Source organism: Pan paniscus, chromosome 4 (genome assembly GCF_029289425.2).
Source record: "Pan paniscus chromosome 4, NHGRI_mPanPan1-v2.0_pri, whole genome shotgun sequence".
NCBI classification, from domain to species: Eukaryota; Metazoa; Chordata; class Mammalia; order Primates; family Hominidae; genus Pan; species Pan paniscus.
The window spans coordinates 167,514,873-167,539,290 of record NC_073253.2 but is presented as its reverse complement, the minus strand read 5'-3'; the positions used below and the strand labels follow the sequence as shown (position 1 = coordinate 167,539,290).

Genomic DNA, 24,418 nt, shown 5'->3' with positions numbered 1-24,418 from the left:
AGTAATCCTTTCATGCTTTTGACCGAGACTGAGCCCAGGAACAAACCCCATGTTTTCCATCATATGCTGATGGGGAGCACTATAAGAGTTACGTGGAACATTAATTTCAGCCCCCCATTGTGCCAGTAAATCTCTACCAAAGGGAATCGGGTTCCCACATGCACTTAGGAAAAAAGAAAGACCATGTTGGGTGCCAGATATCGGGGGAACCCACCCCCAATAATTCAACGTTATTTCACGTAGGTTCTTTTCTATTTCCCTAAGTGTCGGCCGGTCTGAGAAATAAAGGGAAAGAGTACAAAAGAGAGAAATTTTAAAGCTGGGTGTCCGGGGGAGACATCACATGTTGGCAGGTTCTGTGATGCCCCCCAAGCTGCAAAACCAGCAAGTTTTATTAGTGATTTTCAAAAGGGGAGGGAGTGTCAAATAGGGTGTGGGTCACAGAGATCATGTGCTTCACAAGGTAATAAAATATTACAAGGCAAATGGAGGCAGGGCGAGATCACAGGACCGGGGCAAAATTAAAATTGCTAATGAAGTTTCGGGCATGCATTGTCATTGATAACACCTTATCAGGAGACAGGGTTTGAGAGCAGACAACGGTCTGACCAAAATTTATTAGGCGGGAATTTCCTCATCCTAATAGGACTGGGAGCGCTACAGGAGACCGGAGCTTATTTCATCCCTTATCTTCAACCATAAAAGACAGACGTTCCCAGAGCGGCCATTTCAGAGACCTCCCCCTACGAATGCATTCTCTTTCTCAGGGCTGTTCCTTGCTGAGAAAAAGAATTCAGCAATATTTCTCCTATTTGCTTTTGAAAGAAGAGAAATATGGCTCAGTTCTGCCTGGCTCTCAGGCAGCCAGACCTAAAGGTTATCTCCCTTGTGATACTTTGTGATACGTATTCATCTACATTTTTTTCTTTCTTTTTTTGAGACAGAGTTTTGCTCTTGTCACCCAGGCTGGAGTGCAATGGCATGATCTCAGCTCACTGCAACCTCCATCTCCTGGGTTCAAGCAATTCTCCTGCCTCAGTCTCCCGAGTAGCTGGGATTACAGGCATGTGCCACCAGCTAATTTTCGTATTTTTAGTAGAGACGGGGTTTTTACCACGTTGGCCAGGCTAGTCTCAAATTCCTGACCTCAGGTTATCCACCTGCCTCGACTTCCCAAAGTGTGGGGATTACAGGCGTGAGCCACTGCACCCAGCCTAGATATTTTTTTAATTGGTGAAAATGAGCAAAAAAAAAAAAAGGCTTTCTCTCTTTTTTTAAATTTACCTTGTCTACCTAGTTTCCAAATAGTGTCCTTTTGCACCGGAGCAAGTAGTCCAGTTGTTTAAAATGTTGGATTAGCTACATGGTCTTTTAGGGTGCAAATCTCCTTTACCACTTTGCATTGCAAATCTTTAAAAGTCAGTAGGGTTGTTTTTCAGCATTCCTTCCAGTTCTGTCATATGAAAATTCTTACTATACTAGTCTCTTTTTTTTTTTTTTTGAGACAGAGTCTCACTTATTCTGTCACCCAGGCTGGAGTGCTGTGGTATGATCTTGGATCACTGCATCCTCTGCCTCCCAGATGCGAGTGATTCTCCTGCCTTAGCCTCCTGAGTAGCTGGGACTACAGGCACATGCTACCACACCTGGCTGATTTCTTTTTTTTTCTTTTTTTTTTTTGTATTTTTAGTAGAGACAGGGTTTTGCCATGTTGGCCAGGTTGGTCTCAAACTCCTGACCTCAAGTGATCCACCCACCTCGGCCTCCCAAAGTGCTGGGGTTACAGGCGTGAGTCACCACGCCCAATCCTTACTACACTTTTCTATGCCATCCTATCCCTGCCTGCCCAAGCTTGATCTGTGGAGATAGCCATCTCACCAGAAACCATCTTAGATCAATAGTAATCTCTCTTCACCTTGCCAGGCTCTTGACCCAAATTCCTCTTTTTAACCAACCTCCTAGGACCAGAAATAGAGAGAGCTCTTAGTAGGTCTCCATGCTCTGCTCTCCAGAGCAGCTTTGGTCCTCCCACACCTTCCCCTTGACCTACCCATAGATACCCCCAGTTGCTCTGCACGAGCTTAGTAGAGGTGCTTATCTCCATCTCCCATGTCTTTGGCCCTCCTTTGTATCTTATTTCTGATTTCCCCCACCCCTGACTGTGTGGTAGATTCAGAATGGTGAGTCATGTGGTCTTAACCCTTAGTGCATATGCTTCGCCACCATCTCCCCAAGAGAGGATATCCTGTCTAAACTCTCTGAGAACCCACTGATTTGCTTTAAACAGGCATCACCCATGACATTTCAATGTCTTGGATATTTCCAGAGATCTTCAGTGGCATCATGTATATACCCGTGTTTTCCTGTGACCCACATTCTCTACCCATGTGTCATATTGGTGGTTCATAGCCCCATGCCCCAGAGTTTCGGATGTTGTGAAGCAGGTCATGGACTCTCAGTTAATATTTGGTGAAATAAGAGAACTCAGAACCCTTCTCTTACGAACACTAACTGGGGAAGGAACTAGAAGGATCTGTCATCTTTGCAGGTGGAAGCCACATTCATACATTTATCAAACATTATTGTCACAAAATGGACTGAGATGCAGTCAGTTCCTATTGGTGCAGAGCACATGATTGGTAGGACAGAAGAAGTGCTATAAAAATAAATAATGTGTGCAGTCAGAAAGAGCCAGGAACTCTTAACCCCTATGAGGGATGGTGGTGGGGATGCATGGGGAGGTGTCCAGGCAGAGGGGAGGGCTCAGAATGGTAGAGCATGGGGGTTTAGGGAACATGAGGAAAAGGCAGAGGGTGAATGAGGAGAAGGGAGGAGACTGAACTATTGCTGAGGGCATGTCTGTTTGTCCACTGTACTGTTCACCCAGCCAGAATCCTGGAGTTGGACAGGACCTCACATGCTCGGGTCCAACCTTCTTTCTTCATCAGGTAGGAGCGGCTTCCTTCCACAGTTGCTTCCAGCCTCCCTTATCTCACCAAAACTTATTCCGTGGGTCCCATTCCCCCAAGCCCTTGTGTTAGAGCTGTGAACAGGGTTTAGGGGGACCTCACATGGGCTTATCCAAGCCTCACGGAAGTCCAGTGGGGGTACCTTGATCGCAGCCAGGAATTTTGGCACCACTCAGACCTACCCTAGGAACCGCCATGTCCACACCCTCTCAGGTTGCTGAGAGCTTGTCCCTGTTCCCTGACAACACTGTCTTTGCTCTCATCTTCTGCAGGTAAGATTCTCTTCAGACGAAGCCACATCCGGGACGTGGCTGTCAAACGCCTGATACCAATTGATGAATACTGTAAGGTAAGGCTGAGAAATGCCCACGCAGTCTTCCCTGTAGGTGTATTCTGTTTTCTTTTCTTTTTCTGGCTACAAGATGCTCAACAATAAAAATTTATGCAATTCAAAGGAATGTAAAGAAATTAGGGGGAAAATCATTCATTATCATTCAACTTAGAGGCAACAGTTATTAAGGGTTTTACATATTTCCTTTCCACCTTTTCTTTATGCGCATTTCTTAATGATGTTGAGACCATTCTGTATGTGTTATTTTGTTGCTCTTTCTCTTTTGCCGTAATTATTATGTGAGAATTTCCCTACTATTAAAACATCCTCGGCCGGGCGCGGTGGCTCACGCCTGTAATCCCAGCACTTTGGGAGGCCGAGGCGGGTGGATCATGAGGTCAGGAGATCGAGACCATCCTGGCTAACAAGGTGAAACCCCGTCTCTACTAAAAATACAAAAAATTAGCCGGGCGCGGTGGCGGGCGCCTGTAGTCCCAGCTACTCAGGAGGCTGAGGCAGGAGAATGGCGTGAACCTGGGAAGCGGAGCTTGCAGTGAGCCGAGATTGCGCCACTGCAGTCCGCAGTCCGGCCTGGGCGACAGAGCGAGACTCCGTCTCAAAAAAAAAAACAAAAAAAAAAAACATCCTCTTGACTGGGTACAGTGGCTCACGCCTATAATCCCAGCACTTTGGGAGGCCAAGGCAGGTGGATCACTTGAAGTCAGGAGTTCGAGACCAGCCTGACCAAACATGTTGAAACCCCATCTGTACTAAAAATACAAAAATTAGCCAGGTGTGGTGGGACACACCTGTAGTCCCAGCTACTCAGGAGGCTGAGGCAGGAGAATCGCTTGAACCTGGGAGGGGGAGGTTGCAGTGAGCTGAGATGGCACACTACCCTCCCACCTGGGCAACAGAGTGAGACTCTGTCTCAAAAAAAAAAAAAATCCTCTTAAGCCTACTTTTAATGACCACGTAGTATTCCATTATACATTCGTGCTTCCAGAGTTATTTAGCCAATCCCTGTTGTTTGATGGTGCAGCGGCTTCCTGTCCCTTGAACGTCCTAAACAACAAGAGACCTGCATTTTGGTTATATTTCATTTGACTTGAGGCTATAGTCAGGAAAGGAGCATGTTTTTATATTGTTTAGCAGCTTTTCTTTGGTATTTGTTTCTCCAAGTTAAAATCACTAGCGATTCTGATGGGAGAGGGGTAGGAATAGCAAGAAATGGTTTTTAAATGGAGCAGTGAAAAATCTCCCCCTCAGATCAGGAACAAAGCAAGTATGCTTACCCTTACATGTCTGTTCTACATTTTACTAGGGGACTAGCCCGTGTAAGCACACAAAAAAGAAAGATAAGGCATCCAGATTGGGAAGGAAAGAGTATTGACTCTTGACTCACAGATGACACGATTCTCTATGCAGAAAATCATAAGAGATCCATCAAAAAAATGTTAGGACAAATAAATGAGTTTAGTAAGATCAGGATAAAAGCTCAATATACAGAAAACAATTGTATTTCTAAATTCTAGGAACAAATAATCCAGAAATGAAACTAAGAAAACAGTCCCACTCCCAATAGCATCAAAAAGAATAAAATACTTAGAAATAAATTTAACAAAAGAAGTGCAGGATTTATACAAAACATTTCAATGAAAATTAAAGAAGATCTAAATTCATGGAGAGATATTCCATACTTGTGGATTGGAAGACTCAATATTGTTAAAATGGAACTCCTCCCAGAATGAATCTACATATTCAATACAATCGCTGTCAAAATCTTTTCTATAGGCTTTTTTATAGAAATTGACAAGCCAATCCTCAAGTGTATGTGGAAATATAAAGGATCCAGAATAGTCAAAACACTTTTGAAAAAGAACAAAGTTAGATGAGCCATATTACCCATTTTGAAAACTCCCTACAAGGTGCAGTAATCAGGATAGTATGGTACTGACAAAAATAGGCATGTAGATCAGCGGAACAACATTGAGAGTCCAGAAATAAAATCCTACAAAATGTTTGATCAGTTGATATTCCACAAAGGTGCCAAGACAATTCACTGGCAAAAGGATAGTTTTTGTTTATTTATTTGTTTTTGTTTTTGAGATGGAGTCTCGCTCTGTTGCCCAGGCTGGAGTGCCGTGGCGCCATCTCGGCTCACTACAACCTCTGCCTCCTGGGTTCAAGGGATTCTCCTGCCTCAGCCTCCTGAGTCGCTGGGATTACAGGCACCCACCACCATGCCTGGCTAATTTTTTTTTTTTTTTTTTTTTTTTGTATTTTTAGTAGAGACGGGGTTACACTATATGTTGGCCAGGCTGGTCTCGGACTCCTGACCTCAAGTGATCCACCCACTTCGGCCTCCCAAAGTGCTGGGATTACAGGCATGAGCCACCATGCTGGGCTGAAAAGGATAGTCTTTTTAACAAACAGTTGAGATAGTCACCTGTTGCATTCGTTTCCTAGGGCTGCATAGCAAAATACCACAAACTGGTTGGCTTACAACATCATTTAGTTTCCTACAGTTCTGGAGACTGGAAGTCTAGGCAGCAGGGCCTTCTGACCTCTCTCATTGGTTTATAGATGAGATGCCTCTTCTCCCTGTGTCTTTACAAGGTCTTTTCTGTACCTTTCTATGCCCTAATCTCCTCTTCCTGTAAAGACACAGTTATATTGGATTAAGGCACATCCCTAGTGACTTCATTTTACTTTAAATTACCTCTTTAAAGATCCCATCTCCAAATATATTCATATTCTAGGGGCTTGGGGGTTAGGTCTTTAATATATAAATAGGGGGTGGAGAGCAAAACACTATAACCCACAACAGCTATACATATGCAAAAAAAAAAAAAAAAAATGAAGTTAGACCCTTATCTCAAAATGAAGTTAGATCCTTATCTCATACCATGCATGAAAATCAACTCAAAGTGGATCATAATCCTAAATATAAGAGCTAAAACTGTAAAACTTCTAGAAGAAAACATAGGAGAAACTCATCACGACCTTGAGTTGGGCAGAGTTTTTAGCTATGACTCCAAAAGTGTGAGCCTTTAAAGAAAAACTGATAAAAATTTAATTTAATTTAATTGACTTATAGACTTCTGTATCTCAAAAAGTACCATTAACAAAATGGCCAGGCCAGTGGCTCATGCCTATAATTCCAGCACTTTGGAGTGCCAAGGCAGACAGATCACAAGGCAGACAGAGGTCCAGGGTTTGAGACCAGCCTGGCCAACTTGGTGAAACCTCATCTCTACTAAAAATACAAAAACTAGCTGGGCATAGTGGCACACGCTTGTAATCCCAGCTATTTGGGAGGCTGAAGTGGGAGGATGGCTTGAATCCAGGAGGTGGAGGTTGCAGTGAGCCAAGATCGTGCCACTGCACTCCAGCCTGGGCAACAGAGTGAGACTCCATCTCAAAAAAAGAGAAATGGCAAGCCGTGGACTGGGAGAAAATATTTGTTAATCGTATATCTGATAAAGGATTTGTATTGAACATACACAAAGAACTCAATAATAGTAAGACAACCCGATTTTAAAGACTTCAATAAAAATTTTACCCAAGAAGGCATAGGAATGACTAGTAAACACATGAATAGATGCTCAATATCATTAGTCATTATGGGAATGCAAAATAAAACCATAACGAGATACTTACACAGCCACTAGAGTTGCTTATAATCAACAAGACAGGACAATACCAAGGGATGGTGAGAACATAGAGTAACTGGAGCCCTTAAGATAGGAAGCTGCAAGCCGGGCGTGGTGGCTCACGGCTGTAATCCCAGTACTTTGGGAGGCTGAGGCGGGTGGATCACCTGAGGTCGGGAGTTCGAGACCAGCCTGACCAACATGGAGAAACCTCATCTCTACTAAAAATACAAAATTAGCCAGGCAAGGTGGCGCATGCCTGTAATCCCAGCTACTCAGGAGGCTGAGGCAGGAGAATCGCTTGAACCCGGGAAGTGGAGATTGTGGTGAGCCGAGATCGTGTCATTGCACTCCATCCTGGGCAACAAGGGCAAAACTCTGTCACACACACACACACAAAAAAAAGATGGGAAGCTACTTTGGAAGACGGTTTGGCAGTTTCCTCAAAAGTTAAACTTGTCATATGACCACTCTTAGGTATATACTCAAGAGAATTGAAAACTTATGTCCACACAAAGACTTGGCTGCAAATGTTCATGGCAACATTAATTCATAATAGCCAACAACTGGAAGTGATCCACAAGTCCATCAGCTGGTGCATGGATACACAAAATGTGTAATATCCATACAATAGACATATCTTTTTGTTTGGCAATAAAAGGCACTGGGAGCGTGCCACAGTGGCTTGAGCCTGCACTCCCAGGACACAGAAGGCTGAGGCAGGAGGATTGCTTGAGTCCAGGAGTTGGAGGCTGCCATGAGCCTTGATAGTGCTACTGTACTCCAGCCTGGGTGACAGAGCAAGACTCCAGCTCTAAATAAATAAATTAAGCAATGAAACACTGGTAAATGCTACAAGCTGGATGAATCTCCAAAGCATAATGCTAAGTGAAAGAAGCCAGATGTGTACAACTACATATTGTATGATTCTGTTTATATGAAATCTGCAGAAAAGGCAAATTTATGGAGGCAAAAAGCAGATCAGTGGTTTCCCAGACCTGGGGGTGGTAGAAGAAACAGAGATGACCTGTAAATTAGGTTGGGGGACATTTTTGAAGTGATGGAAAAGTTTTGAAACTAGATTGTGGTGATTGCTGCACAACTCTGTAATTTACCAAATAACATTGATATTGTGCACTTATAATGGGTAAATTTTATGGTGTGTAATTTATGCCACAGTAAATCTGTTAAAAAGTATTAGTCCAGGCGCAGTGGCTCATGCCTGTAATCCCAGCAGTTTGGGAGGCTAAGGTGGGAAGACTGCTTCAGGCCAGGAGTTTGAGACCAGCCTGGGCAACATAGTGAGACCCCCATCTCTACAAAAAAAGTGTTGAACAGAAGGGGGCAGTGTGGGGACAGATGATCCCTCTCTTGGCAGGAGATATCAAAGAAGGTCAGAAAACCTCTCCTGATTGGCGTCTGCTCTTTGCCAGATGGGACCTTGTCTTATCTCTCCAACCACTTTGAGGAGTAGGCTTTATTTTTATTATTTTGAGACAAGGTCTTGCTCTATCTCCCAGGCTGGATACAGTAGGGTGACCTTGGTTCACTGCAACCTCAGTCTCCTAGGCTCAAGTGATCCTCCCACCTCAGCCTCCTGAGTAGCTGGAACTACCAGCACATACCAATTTTTTTTTTTTTTTTTTTTTTTTTTTGGTAGAGATGAGGTTTCACCATGTTGTCCAGGCTGGTCTCGAATTCCTAGGCAGGAGTAAGTTTTATTATTCCCATCATATAGATGAGGAGGTGGAGGCCCAACACAGTTACTTATAATAAGATTTTAGGTTTGAGTGTTAGAGAGTTGGACTCAAGCCTTTTACACCTCCACACTCACATACCACTTATGGCCTCTAAGAAAGTAAAAATGCAAGGCCGGGCGTGGTGGCTCATGCCTGTAATTCCAGCATTTTGGGAGGCCAAAGCAGGCAGATCACGAGGTCAGGAGTTTGAGACCAGCCTGACCAATGTGGTGAAACCCCATCTCTACTAAAAATATAAAAATTATCCAGGTGTGGTGGTCGGCACCTGTAATCCCAGCCACTCAGGAGGCTGAGGCAGGAGAATTGCTTGAACCCAGGAGGCAGAGGTTGCAGTGAGCCAAGATCATGCCATTACACTCCAGCCTGGGTGACAGAGTGAGACTCAGTCTCAAAAAAAAAACAAAGTAAAAATGCAAAAGGCCAAGGTATTCAAATGTGTGTTTCTTAGAGCCAGATAAACCCAGACTCTTCTGTCTTCTAAGTACCTCATGACAAAGGAAGGGCCAGGGCTAAGGGGCAGCCATCAGCGCTGCTGTTGCCTCCCAGCCCTCAGAAGAAGGTTCAGCTCTTCCTTGTCACTTTCCAAACCTCTAGAGCCTGAAATTCCAATTCTGGAGATGATCTTCTTTTGTCCAGGCCCTGCTGGCAAGGACTATAGGGTCACCTTGCCTAGCCGGGAAGTTCCAGTTCATACCTTCCCCAGAATCTGTTGTCCCTCAGCCCAAATCAGCCTATTCTGCTTCTTGCCCAGCCCACCTGACTTCTCTCCAGAGTCAGACTTTCCTTGCACCCAGGGCTTCACCAACTCCTGGACTTTTGGTTTTGAAAAGGAAATTTAAAATCCGAGAGTAATACAGGATAGCAGCAGCCTGATGCTTGAAATGGTACAGAGATAATGAATTCACTTGGACTAACCACAGGGAGGGAACTGCTTATGTTAAATGAGCCACGTGGAAGTTACTACCCCCTGCTATTAATGAAACATAATAAATAGAGTGGATATTTGGAGTTTTTTTGGCCAGATTTCCTGGGCTCAGCTTCAAGGGAACTGATGAAATGATCCCTTTCTTTTATAGACTACATAGGCTGTTACATGACATTTGGGTATCTGTTACTGACATTGTTGTGAACCAACTGAAGCCAATTTGATCTATCATAACTAGCTTTATTTTAGTAGAAAGTGAAGGTCTCTAATAGAGATAGATGAGAGCTATAGATGATATCCCAAAGCTAGCTACCAAGTGTATATTACAATGGAAGAAACTTTCTGCTCTACCAGACCTATTGTAAAGTTACAGTAATTAACATAGTGCAGTATTAGCACAAGGATAGACAAACTCTTGAAACAAATAGAAAACCCAGAAACAGATCCATGTGTATTTGGATGGACACTGTGATATTGACAAAGGCAGCCTTGCAGATCATTCCTCAATAAATGGGTATCCACATGGGAAAAAAACAAAAAAGATAACTTATCCCTGCCTCACACCACACATGAAATCATTTCCAAGAAAATTAAAGACATAAATGTAAGAGGCAATATTACAAAATGTTTTAGGAGATAACATTAGGAAAATATATTTATAATCTCTAGGTATAGGATTTCTAAAGATACAAAAAGGATACCAAGCACAAAAAGATTGGTTTATTTGAATACATTAAATTTAAGAACTTCTGTTCATCAAAAGACACAATGAAAATATGACTTAGCTGAATCCTGTCACACATACAAGTATTTATTATCAAGCCACCTCATAAATAGCCACTCAAGTTTTTCTGGAAGCTCCTTGAAATCCCAGTTGTCTGTCTGACATCTCTTTGCATGAATGATTCCTCAAGGCAGATGCAACCACATTCTAGAGGCAGGATCAGCTCATCCTAACCATGGTCTGACAGTAAAATCCTCAAGAAGAGGCTGAACCCGAACCCTAAATCCTAGACCCAGGGCCCCGTTCTGAAGGGTGTACGGTACTGGGCTCACCAGGTTCTGTTTGTGCAAGGGCCAGAGTGTCTGAGAATATTTCTAGGAGCATTTCACCAGTAGAAAAAAAAAATTCTTTCTAACAACAGTTAAGCTAATGAATAAAGGCTGTGGCATTGATCCACAATGAAGACAGCTAAAGCCCTGAAGCAGCCTTTTCTGAAGTGTGGACTTCTGATTAGAGTCTTTCACTTGCACCAGTGTTCATTCTCAATGAGGAGACATCAGGTAGTAACTAAGCATCATACGGTGTAGCTTAAATGGAACACACATGCAAACGTACGCACTTGTGAGTGTGTGTGCCCATGCTGTAGTATTTTAAACTATGGGCAACATAACAGTAGTATTTACCAGGCTCCAGTCACTTGAGACTTCCCTTCTGGAATTCTGTCATACACCACCCACCTATATTATTATTCATATTTTTCTTCAACTCACTTTTTGAACTTCTTCAGATTATGAGACTGGCTTGCTGCCTACTGTGCTGAGGGCTTCCTGACTTTTTGAACTTCTGAAAACAATATGTCTTTGAGAAAACTTTATATCACAACCATAACATAAAACTGGTATCAGCTCACGCCTGTAATCCCAACACTTTGGAAGGCTGAGGCAGGTGGATCGTTTGAGCCCAGCAGTTTGAGACCGGCCTGGGCAATGTGGTGAAACCCTGTTTCTACTAAAAATACAAAAATTAGCCAGGCATGGTGGTGCACGCCTGTAACCCCAGCTACTCAGGAGGCTGAGGTGGGAGGATCTCGAGCCCAGGAGGTGGAGACTGCAGTGAGCTGAGATCCCACCCCGCGCTGCAGCCTGGGCCACAGAGCCAGACCCTGTCTCAAAAACAAGCAAACAAACAAAACAAAACAAATGGGTATCATGTGCCTGCCATAAAAGTAAAAAATAAAAACAATAAAACAATAAAACAACAACAACAGAAAACGTTTTTAAATCTGTTACCTGCCTACCAGAGGCTCTGCAGAGCCCGTCCTGCTCTCAGGAAGCAAGTTAGACAAGTGTTACTTCTCTGGGGCATTCTTTTTTAAATTAAAGAGGGTTGAAAGAGAATTGAGAAAACATGAACCTTCTCCCTAGCCAAGATATTGTCATTTAACATAATCATCTGTCTGCCTCTGAAATCGCCTTTGGAAACACTATATTCTTGTACCTGGGACAGTATAGAGAGCCAACAGGGTTATCCAGTGTCCATCAAGCAGCTAATATATGATGGAAACCATACAACCACTTCCTCACTTATTCTATAGCACAGCCCTCCAAGATGGGTGTTCTTTATTTCCGCTTTGCAGATGAGAAGACTGAGGCTCAGAGAGGCAGTGAGACTTGGCCAGAATCTCACAGCCAGGAAGTGACGAGGCCAGAGTCAGGAGCTGGTTCTCTCTGACCTTTATTGTTACCCTCTGCAAGCAGGACTTGCTCTCCTCTCTCGTGCCTGCATCAGCCACATCTGTCCAAAGCGCCAGGATCCATTCCAGAACAGGACTGAGTTTGCTGGAGCTGTGGTTCTTTGTCACTACTGACAGGACTTAGGACTATCCTGGAGTCTTTCAGAAGCAGAATGGTTTCTCAGCCCCGGGTCATTTTTTACTGGTAGCCAAGTCCATCCCAAATGAAATGGGCCAACATCAAAGCATTCAGCCCTGCCTTTTATTAGTAACTTGACTTCTTTTATGGTTTAGGGGTTTGGTTTGGCTTTTACTTCCTGGGCATAGCTCAAAACCAGAAGAGAACTTGGCATCATCAGGAGGTTTTCATGGGCCTCGTTGTCCCTTCCCCTTCTGGTCCATTTGGGGCCTCTGCCCATCCTGGGAGGCCCCCTCCAGGCAGAGACAGTGACCACCTCCAGGGGCCATGCCCCACACCCACCTAGCTCTCCTCTAACAGAGACACATGGCCAGCTCCGGGCTGTTCCCTCGTGTTACTTAGGGTCTCCCCAGCACTGTCTAGGCACCTAGGGAAGGTGGAGGAGGAACAGCTGCCACTCTGCCGCCTTTTGTGGATTTAAGGTAGAGGTTTGCAGTCAGCCTTTCCTGGAATCTCTAGACCAAGCCACCTCAACAGAGCCTCCATTTCCCCATCTCTTAAATGGGCCAGCCTTCCCAGGGTTATATAAAGTGACACAGATGAACACGTTTCAGGAGCCACACAGTGCTGAGCCAAGGTCAAGGAGTGCCGTTATTGCAGTCTTGGGGGGAAGCCGCAAGATATTTGCACACAAAGCAGCCAGGACACACCACAGTCCAGCATATAATCAGCTCCTTCATTATGTGGCTCCAACTGCAAGGGCTGCAGGATTTCAGAGGAAAAAGAGGCCCATGGGGAGGGGGGAGCAGACAGCAGCTCATCCAGGCCAGGAGAATGACCACTCACTGCTTGGAACCAGAAAAAGAAGGGGGACCAGAAACAGGAGGTGAGGGAGGGAAGGGCCTGCTCCTGTCTCTGGGACTCCCTGATTCAACTCTGGAAACAGTCCTTAAGGATTTGCTGCAGAGCAGGAGCTACTTAAAGGCTAATTTTAAAAATTGGTGAGCCCTTTAGTCACCCCTCAGAAGGGTGGAAGGGTGGACAGTGACCAGGGAAGGTGCCCTACTAGACCATCCACGTCCCTCATGATGTGTTTTATCCATTTTGAGTCTGGAGCAGATTGCAGCTCGGGGGCTTAAAGTTAGAGCCTGACTCAAAGTAATGTAGGGTTGGCAACCCAAGTGTCCATCGACAGGTGAATGATAAGCAAAATGCGGTGTATCCATACAATGGAATATTACTCAGCCTTTAAAAGGAAGGAAGTGTTTACGCCTGCTGCAAGCATGAACCTTGAATGGATGAGCATGCTAAATGACATCAGCCAGACTCAAAAAGACAAACACTGTATGATTCCACTTATATGAGCTACCTGGAATCATCAATCCCTAGAGACAGAAGTAGAATGGTGGTTGCTGGGGGAGGGTGGAAGGGTAGTTGTTGTTTAATGGGTACAGAGTTTCAGTTTTGCAAGATGAATAGAGTTCTGTGGATGGATGGCGGTGCTGGTAGCACAGCAGTGTGAATGCATTAAATACTTAATGCACTGTACGGTACACTTGAAAATGGGTGAGATGGTAAGCTTTTTACTGTGTGTATTTTACCACAATTTAATTTTTTTAATGGGAGAAATAATTGTGTAGGGTCAACATATCCCCAAAGCCCTGTAAAAGGTGCCACACTGGAGGCGTCCATTCATCTCTCCGTTGGTCCACGAGAGCCCAGTACTGCTGCAGCGTCGGCACATCACTTTGGGAGTTGGGTGGTGAGCTATTAAGGGCTGGTTATATAGAAAATGCAAGACACAGGCCCGGCGCAGTGGCTCACGCCTGTAATCCCAGCACTTTGGGAGCCGAGGTGGGTGGATCACGAAGTCAGGAGATCGAGACTATCCTGGCCAACATGGTGAAACCCCATCTCTACTAAAATATAAAAAATTAGCCGGGTGGGGTGGCGTGCGCCTGTAATCCCAGCTACTAGGGAGGCTGAGGCTGGGGAATCACTTGAACCCGGGAGGCAGAGGTTGCAGTGTGCTAAGATAGCACCACAGCACTCCAGCCTGGTGACAGAGCAAGACTCTGTCTCAAAAAAAAAAAAAAGAAAGAAAGAAAGGAAATGCAAGACACATCTCTTCTATCCCAGACCCCAGAGACTCAGGCTCAGCATGGTGAGAAGGCTCATGAGAGGCACCAGGGAACTGAGGCCCTCTAGGAGAGAACAGAGTCCAGCCTCATGCAGAGCACGCACTGCTTGGGCAGCTTGGCTGGCAGAATCACCTGTGCAATTCATGCATATGCACACGTGTTCTCTGCACAGGTGTGTGCAACAAAATGTATGCGTGAACCACCTGAACCACCCTCAGATCTGCATCCTCATTACCCTGGTCCAGGGCCCGGGCCAAAGGAGGCTTAAGTAAATATTTGTTAAACTGAGCTGTTTATTCATGATGGCCATGTCTGAGTTTCAGACCCTTTAACGAGCAGAGTGTACCCTGCACTTCTGTTGTATTTGGCACAGAAACTAGTGCAGTGCTGAGCACAAAGAAAATTTTTGCTCATTGAATCATTGAATGAATACCTGTTAGTAGATAAACCAGCTTTGTGGAGGTTAGTAAATAAACCAGCATTGTGGAGGGCTACACAGCCAGTGAGTCACTGGGGCAGATTAATGTGGAATTTGGCCAGTGGAAGATCTATTTCAACCCCTCATCAACTTGGAGACTTTGAACCTCTATCCAAATCATAAAACAGTCCCTTCACTTTAATGCTTCAGATTCGTGAGTTAAGACATATATGTGAGCATGTTGGAAATAACCTAAAGATTCACCAGTAGACGAGTTGAATAAAGTATGACACAGCTGTACAAAATCCAGTATCCAGTATAGATGATGTTATAGAAGAATAATGAAATGAGCCAGGTGCAGTGGCTCAAACACCTGTAATCCCAGCACTTTGGGAGGCTGAAGTGGGTGGATCACTTGAGGCCGGGAGTTCGAGACCAGCCTGGCCAACATGCCGAAACCCTGTCTCTACTAAAAATACAAAAAAAAAAAAATTAGCCAGGCATGGTAGCACATGCCTATAATCCCAGCTACCCAGGAGACTAGGGCACAAAAATCGCTTGAACCCAGGAGGCAGAGGTTGTGGTGAGCCGAGGCTGCACCACTGCACTCCAGCCTGAGTGACAGAGCAAGATCCTGTCTCAACATAAATAAATAAGAATAATGAAATGGCATGAAGTTGACAATTTATAGCTAAGTGAAAGCATAGGTTTACTAAATAGCATGTACAGTATGGTCTGATTTTGCCTAAATATGGACATATTACTTGAACAAATATGCCTATGCGTGTATATCATACATTGTGTGTGTGTGTGTGTGTGTGTGTGTGTGTTGTTCTCCAAACCAGCAGCATCACCAGGAAACTTTTTTAGAAATGCACATCCTCAGCCCCCTCCGCAGAACTACTGGATCAGAAACTCGGGTGGGGCTCCACGATCTTTGTTTTAATAAGCCCTCCAAGTGATTCTGGTGCCTTCCCGAGTCTGAGAGCCACTGGTGGTATATGGCATTCCTAACACCCGTCTCCTTCCTTTGCTTTTTGGTTTTGCTTTTGTGTTTGTATGTGTGTGTGTTTGAGACAGTCTCGCTCTGTCACCCAGTCTGGAGTGCAGTGGCGCGATCTCAGCTCACTGCAACCTCCGCCTCCCAGGTTCAAACAATTATCTTGCCTCAGCCTCCCGAGTAGCTGGGATTATAGGCGCGTGCCACCATGCTCAGCCCCCTCTCCTCCTTTGCACTCACCTGCGTCTCTCTTCTCCAGGCCCTCATCCAGCTGCCCCCCTACATCTCTCAGTGTGATGAGGTGCTGCAGTTCTTTGAGACAAGACCTGAGGACCTGAATCCCCCCAAAGAGTAAGTTTGTTTGTGGGCTTCCCCAGATGGAGCCCCACAGCCCTCCCTCCTGCCAGTCCAGCCACCCCCAAGTAAAGCAAAGTGCAGCCAAAAGTGGGTTTCGTCGGCTGAGCCCCTGTGAGACCGCACTTCACTTAGCCTTCAGAGTTGCTGTAAGTGGGTAGTGATCGTCCCGTTTGACAGGTGAAGGAAACTGGCTGAGTGCCACTCCTGTCATCCCATCATACTCTCCACCTGCCCACAGCACTTATCGAGGTGTGTCGGACCTGAGCAGACTGAGTCCGCGAGGCAGGGGCTGAGCCGTAGATTCATCTAGCTTCTGTCCACAGAGGTGGAGGTGGGTGTGCTCGGGAACTGCCAGGGAGGTGAATGCGGGAGCAACCCAAACCAACGAAGACCCCACTGCCGGTGAGCAGCGGGGCCGGGATTTCATCCTGACCAGCCAGGCTCCGAAGCTCTCCAAAATGCCCACCACAGCCCTGCCTCCCTGTCGCTTCTCCCTGCAGTGGACAGGCCACTTGCCCAGATGCCTGTCGCTACACAGCCAGCAGCCCCAGCCACACAGTGCACACCACATAAAACTCTAGCACCGCCTGCTTACCCGCACTTACGTACCAACACTCTGGCCGGCCCGGGTGCTTTGGGGAAAGCAGGAAGGGATCTGGCTAACGGAGAAACAGCAGTGGGGAAAAGAGATCAGCCCAAGGTGCTGGGAGTGTCCTGGGGTCACAGGAGCAAAAGCGGGCAGAGTTTGGGGTCCGTCTGGGCTCATTCGAGAAGGGCTGAAAAGTACCAGCCAGGCTCTGTTCCAGAAGTAGATGCTGCTGCTCTTGGCGCTGCGTTCGCTGGATGCCCCAGGCAGCAGCCGTAACCAAGGCTGAGTTTGCTGAGCAGCCAGCGTGGCGGGCAGTGTGCCAAGCACTGTATGTGTATCGAGAGAGAAAGACACATGCTCCCTTTTGGAAATGATCTGCTGGAATCACAAAAAATTTTTAAATAGACTTGTGAGGAGAAAGCATGAAAGTGTTCTAACAAGTGAAGTCAGGCCATTTATATTTATACACACACACAGCGACCTCCAAAATCGAGTTCACAGACTTCCGAGTACACCACTCAGGACTGATGGTTTGCTAGCACACAGATGAGTAGACCTAAGTTTCTGCAATAAATATATCCCAATATGCACCATTTCCTGTGACGAGCATGGAGCGAGTAAACACAGCTTCTCATAGTGAGTGCACAGAAGTGCGTGGTTTTGGAGTGAAGGGAGACTGTAAGAGGCAACAGTAAACCTTTGAATCAGATGTCACAAGGGAATGCCTTACCAACACGGGAGCCAAGACACAGTTTCATAAATTTGAAAATAATCATAAAGATACAGAATAATATAAATCTGATAATTTGGGGTGTTTCGCTCGTGCTGGCTAATGTTTTTGTTCTTAGTGTCTTTGGCGTTGGTGTCTGGTAAGCATTTCCCAATTTGTGTCGCCATCATGAAATACGGGAAAATATTCTCAAAGCACCTTTGTCTCCAGTCCTCCTGGGCTTACAGGATTGAACTGCCATTCAGGCTCATAGCCTCTGGCTTCAATTATAATTTCTACACAAGGTAAATCAAAGGATACAGAGCTTATTGTGTTCCCTTTCCACTTCATTTTCTCACAAAACTGCCCAATAAAAACTGTCATTCCCTCATGCCTGTAATCCCAGCACTTTAGGAGGCCAAGGCAGAAGGATTGCTTGAGCACAGGAGTTCAAGACCAGCCTGAGCAACATAGTCAGACCCTGTCTCTACTAAAAATAAAAAAAAATTAGCCGGGCATAGTGGTACGTGCCTGTAGTCCCAGATACTCAGGAAGCTGAGATGGGAGAATTGCTCGGGCCAAGGAGGTTGAGGCTGCAGTGAGCAGTGATCGCCACCACTGCACTCCAGCCTGGGTGACAGAGGGAGCCTCTGTCTCAAAAACAAAAACAAAAAAACCTGTCATTCCTCTCTTACAGATGAGGAAGCTGAGGTTCAGAATAATAAAAGGGACTTTTAACAAAATAATAATGAAAGAGAGGCACAGTTTGGAAGAGGTGAAGGTGAATTTTCCCCAGGTCAGCCTGAGTCTGAACCTAAGCTCAGTCCCACACAAGAGGCTCACTTGATAGAAAAGAGCCTGAGTTTGGAATCTAGTACACCCAGGTTCGAATCCTGCCTCTGCCACTCCTGGGCTTTGTGGCCATGGGCCTCCCTCACTTTGCTTCTGGGCTTCCACTTGCTCTATTGTGAAATGGGAGTAGCTGTACTTTTTAGGGTAATGTTGAGGACTGAGTGACTGCCACAGGGAAAAATTCTAAGACCATGCCAGCTGCTCAGGAAGTGGCGGCTCATGGTAGTGCCCCTCTTGGAATGACCAGACATTGCTGTCTTTATTCCAGCGCTGTCTCTTAAGAGTTGATCAAGATGCCCAGCCTGATATACCCTCAGCAGGGAAAATTGCCTGACTACTGTCTTAGTCTGTTCCACCTGCTATGACAAAAATATCACAGACTGGGTGGCTTAAACAAAAATGTATTTCTCACTTTCTGGAGGCTGGAAATCCAAGATCAAGGTGCCAGCTATTTCAGTGCCTGGTGAAGGCCACTTCCTGGTTTGCAGATGTGTCCCCACATGGGGGGGGGGGGGAGAGAGAGAGAGAGAGAGAGAGAGAGAAAGCCAGCTCTCTTATGTCTCTTCTTTTTTTTTTTTTTTTTTTTTAATTTTTTGTAGAGACAGGGTCTGGCTATGTTGTCCAGGCTGGTCTGAAACTCCTGGGCTCAAGCGATCCTCTTACCTTTGTGTCTTCTCATAAAGGCGCTAATCCCATCCGGGGGGCTCCACGTTTATGACCTAATTACCCCTAAAGCCTCCATCTCCAAGCACCATCACACTGGGGTTAGTGTTTCAATATATGAATTCAGTTTATAGAAGCCACTTTCCTTTTTTTTTTTTTTTTGAGACAGAGTCTTGCTCTGTCACCCAGGCTGGAGTGCAGTGGCGTGATCTTGGCTCACTGCAAGCTCCGCCTCCCAGGTTCACACCATTCTCCTGCCTCAACCTCCCAAGTAGCTGGGACTACAGGCGCCCGCCACCATGCCCGGCTAATTTTTTGTATTTTTAGTAGAGACGGGGTTTCACCGTGTTAGCCAGGATGGTCTCGATCTCCTGGCCTCGTGATCCACCTGTCTTGACCTCCCAAAGTGCTGGGATTACAGGCATGAGCCACCATGCCCGGCCTATAGGAGCCACTTTCAAGCTGGGTGAGATTGGGCAGGTTTTTCTGCCCCTTGCCTCAGTCTCCTCTTATGTAAGATGGGCCTGATGACACCTCCCTCACAGCATTGCTTGGGGGATCAAATGAGAAGATGTGGAGAAAATCACTTGGAACTGCTCTACAGACCATATTGCCCAAGGCCAGAGGAAGGAGCAGACAGCAGCCACAAGGGTAGTATTGACATTGGTGTGCATTCCTTGGGCCCCTGGATTCAATGATAGCCAGATTTTCTTCTACTTTAACTTTGGGGAGCATCTTGGACCACTTAGAGAATCCAAGTTTCACTTTGGGGAGCATCATGGACCACTTAGAGATTCCAACAAAAGCTTTCTTCCCTCTTCCTGGGAGAGCACCTGTAGTTTCAGGAGGTCCTTATTTGTGCAGAATCCTGTACATGGACCTGAGGTGAAGAAGCCCCGCCCTGGTGGCCCTTCCCAGTGTTAGTGCTGGGATGCCTCTGCCCTCTCCCTGGCAAGGGTGGTTGCAGTGGCCCCAGCCTCTGAGAAAGCATCAGACCAACTTAGACACACAGAGGGGAGAGGGCCAGGCCAGGGGCAGCTGCTGTGCTTGGGAGGAGTCTGGTCATCTTCATTCAAGAAGGAAGGACACTCGGGGACAAGGGGTGTGAGCCAGCCCTCGAGAGGAGGTGGGAAGTCCTGGAGGCTGCATGGTGGCTTTGTAGCACTCTCTGGCTTCCTCTCTTTGGTGGCAGAGGCAGCCTCACTAGCTTGCTGGCTTGGGCTTGTAGAAATAGCGCAGGACAGGAGCTCTCAGCCCATGCTGCATCCAGCCAAGGGCACTGGCATTGTTCATTCATCAGCCAGATAGGGAGGGCCTGCTGACTTTCACAGTGGTGGGAAAGGCTGCGTGAACATGTGGGTACACAGGCACCCATGCATACACAAATAGAACATCCAATGAAAATACAAAACACAGCCTAGACTGTACCAAGGAAAGCACCAAGTAACAGCTGAGATAAGCTAGCATGCTTATCTCATATCTTATATATGTCCATCATGCTGGAGTTTATGTATCTGGTTCTGAGAGCCTTCCTGAAAAGAAAGGGAAGGTTCAAATCTCTTTGTCCCTTCCCAGCTGTGTGACCTTGGACAAATGACTTGACTTCTCTGAGCTTATTTTCTCATCAGTAAAGCGGGCATCACTACCCTGGCTCACAGCTTGGTTGTGAGGACTAAGCAAGACCCTGCCCATAAAGGATGGTGTCTGGCACAGGGCAGGTGCTTACCTAGTGATGCCTTCCTGTCTTTAAGCCAGGATTTGAAAATGAAGGAAGGTGGTTGCCAAGGGCCCAAGGGATGGTTCTGGGACCACAGCAGGCAGTCTCAGCTGGGTCCTGGTTGTTGGTTTAGGGATAGTGAACTTGAGGGTTATACCCATTGGGGTTGGTCTGTTGGTCAGGATCCTGAAGGTCAACCCATGTTAGGGCTTGACATGGACTTTGGGCGTCTTTCCTAGCCAGCTGGTGCTATTGGAGGAGGGTTTTGGCCGCCATGAGTAGGAAAACTTGGGAACACCCCAAGCATGTCACACCAAGAAGATGATCCACCTGCTTGAGCAAACACATGCTGTGGCTGCCTGAACCCAAGAGTCCCCTGCCGCCCCCACTCCTCTGCTCTGGCTGGGACAGTGGAAGCAGGGGTGCATGGCTCAGCAGGAGCCCGGGTCTTAAGCCCAGACCACGGCTCAGGTCGCAGGCCTGGATGGCAACTCTGGCAGCTGGTGCTTTCTGTAGAAGCAGCCTGGTGGAACCTTCGTTAGTGTGTCTTGATGCAGCAGCCAAGAGGGGAGCTTCAGTCACTGGATGGTCCAGGTGGTGGTCAGGAGAGTGGGCTCCAGCCAGACTTCCTGAGTTCCAGTCCTGGGCCTGGTACCTCACCTCTCTGGGCGTCAGTATCTTCATCTGCAAAATGGAGTAACCCTCAAAGGGATGTATGAGGACGCAGTGAGGCAGTCCAAGTGTAGCTTTCTGACCAGGACCCAGTGAGTGCCAGTGAAGGTGAGCTAGGACATTCCACTCTGACCCTCACCCTTCTCTGCATGGGCGCTGTGAAGGTCAACCTCAGTGATGTTATCCCTGGAGGGAGGACATCACCACCAGCCCAGCCCGACCTGGCCAGACTCTGCTGCGCCTCCCAGACATACAGAAGGACTGTAGCCCCTGCTCTTGAGCTTGGCTCCCTCACTGCTCTCTCCCAGGTTGCTCTGAAGCATTATTACATGGTGGTTAAAAACCCAGACATTGAGTAGACATTTCTCCAAAGAAAATGCACAAATAGCCGATAAGCATGAGAAGATCCTGGCATCATTATCCATCAGGAAATGCAAATCCAAGCTATAGTGAAATATCATTAGATCCAATTCACACCCACTAGAATGGCTGTAATCAAGAAGATAGATAGGCCAGGCATGGTGGCTCATACGTGTAATCCCAGCAGTTTGAGAGGCCAAAGCGGGCAAATCACCTGAGATCAGGAGTTCAAGACCAGCCTGGCCAACATAGCAAAACCCCGTCTCTACTAAAAATACAAAAATAGCCAGGCGTGGTGGTGGGCGTCCATAATCCCAGCTACATGGGAGGCTGAGGCAGGAGAATCGTTTGAACCTGGGAGGCAGAGGTTGCAGTGAGCCAAGATCACGCCTCTGCACTCCAGCCTGCGCAACAGAGCGAGACTCCACCTCAAAAAAACAAAAAAGAAGATATATGACAAGTATTGTCAAGGATATGAAGAGGTTGGAACCTTCATACGTTGCTGGTGGGAATATAAAATGGTGCAGTCACTGTGGACATCTGTGTGGCACTTCCTCAAGAAGTTAAACCTGGAGTTACCATATGACCTAGCAATTCCCCTCTTAGGTATATAACCAAGAGAAATAAAAATACATGTCCATACAAAAACTTGTACACAGATGTTCACAGAAACATTATTCAAAATAGCCAAAGAGTGGAAACAACCCAAATGTCAAGCAACTTAGTGAGGAGTAAACAAATTGTGGTTTATCCAGACAATGGAGTATTACTTAGCAACAAAAAGGAATGAAGTGCTGATACATACCATAACACAGATGAACCTCAAAGACATTATGCCAAATGAAAGAAGCCAGACACAAAAGGCCACACATTATATGATTCTATTTATATGAAACATCCAGAATAGGCAAATCGTTAGAGACAGCAAGCAGGATTTGTGGTTGCCAAGGGCTGGAGGAGGGGGACTGGGAAGTGACTAATAACAGGTATAGGGCTTCTTTTTGGAGTGATGAAAGTGGTCTGGTGATGGTTGGACAATCTTGTGAATATACTAAAAACCAGTAAATTGTATACCTTAAAAGGATGGGTTTTGTTTGTTTGTTTTGTTTTGTTTTTGAGACAGAGTCTCGCTCTGTCTCCCAGGCTGGAGTGCAGTGGCATGATCTCGGCTCACTGCAGCCTCCACCTCCCAGGTTCAAGCGATTCTCCTGCCTCAGCCTCCTGAGTAGCTGGGATTACAGGTGCCCACCACCACACCTGGCTCATTTTTGTATTTTTAGTAGAGATGAGGTTTTGCCATGTTGGCCAGGCTGGTCTCCAACTCCTGACCTCAGGTGATCTGCCTGCCCCAGGCCTCCCAAAGTGCTGGGATTACAGGCGTGAACCACCGCTCCTGGCCTAAAGGATGAGTTTTATGGTTTGTCAATTATATCAAGTTAGTTCGATCTGGGTTCCAATTCTAGCTGTGCTACTTGCTAGCTGTGTGACCTTGAGCAAATTACTTAGCCTCTCTGTTCCTCGTCTGTAAAATGGGAATAAGAATAATACTTATTTCCTGGGATCGTTGTGAGTATTGAATGAGTGAACTACAAATGCCTAGCAGGGTGCCGGCACTGGGTCTAGTACCATTTAATAATATTAGCTAATGCTACTGTTGCCACAATGTCCATCCCAACCCAACCACTGCAAACTTTATTACTCATGAGATAACTTACTTTAAAGTGCTTTGTAAGCCCTAATTTGTAATGCTGCATTTGTGATACAGTTGCTTTCCCCGCTCCCCCCACCAAGATGGAGTCTTGCTCTGTCACCCAGGCTAGAGTGCAGTGGCACGATCTCGGCTCACTGCACCTCCACCTCCCAGGTTCAATTGATTCTCCTGTCTCAGCTTCCCGAGTAGCTGGGACCACAGGCATGTGCCATCATGCCCAGCTAATTTTTGTATTTTTAATAGAGATGGGATTTCACCATGTTGGCCAGGCTGGTCTCAAACTCCAGACCTCAGGTGATCCACCCACCTCAGCCTCCCAAAGTGCTGGTATTACAGGCGTGAAGCACCATGCCTGGCTGATACAGTTGCATTTATAAACTCTGACATGGGTGACGACGGTAAGGGACTCACTATTCATTATTCCCTGTGAATTCTAGCCCATAGTAGAGTCCCCTCTCACCACTTGGGAGGTGCACTGTGTTCACTGCTGTCCAAACTTCTGCCCAGTTTTAATGTGTTCCCTGTACACTTACTGCCAAGCACTTTCTGCCCCATGTCTATGGCTTAGGGGACCCCAAGAAATGGGGCAGGGACCTCTGCTGTGCCTGATGAGGTAGGCATCAGGCTCAGTGCAGTGTGAGGACCTAACTCCTATTTTCAAACTGCAATCCCCTTCAGCTCCTCCCCAGGGCTTCCAGTCTACAAATAAATGGAGACACTGGTCCCCAGGGCACCAGAGCACTTATCAGGCAAAGGGGGAAAATTAAGAGAAGTTCTTTCTCTTTGAAGAAGTCAGGGTTCCTCTAGTTGGCCTGGGTTTTATTCATTCACTGATGATGTTGTGGGGGGTGGAGAATCTCAGTTTCCTAGCAGAATAACTCATGTCAATACATGGCAAGTACTGACTCATTACTCTTTCCCACCCCCTTTCTTTCCTGTACAGGGAGCACATTGGGAAAAAGAAATCTGGTAAGAATATTTTCTATTTTCTTC

The 24,418-nt window shown here is 46.3% G+C and overlaps 1 protein-coding gene across 4 annotated transcripts in view; it reads left to right on the top strand.

Moving 5' to 3' along the window:
• Positions 1–24,418, top strand: part of SH3PXD2B (SH3 and PX domains 2B) — a 129,716-nt gene that overhangs the window by 56,630 nt on the left and 48,668 nt on the right. For 3 of the 4 annotated variants that reach the window (XM_034960967.4, XM_003814025.6, XM_034960965.3), the window contains exons 4-6: positions 3,242–3,318; positions 16,055–16,146; positions 24,369–24,394. In XM_034960967.4, the coding sequence (XP_034816858.1) occupies positions 3,242–3,318; positions 16,055–16,146; positions 24,369–24,394 (195 nt within the window). The remainder of the gene's footprint in view (positions 1–3,241; positions 3,319–16,054; positions 16,147–24,368; positions 24,395–24,418) is intronic. The other variant, XM_063604705.1, reaches the window with a different exon arrangement.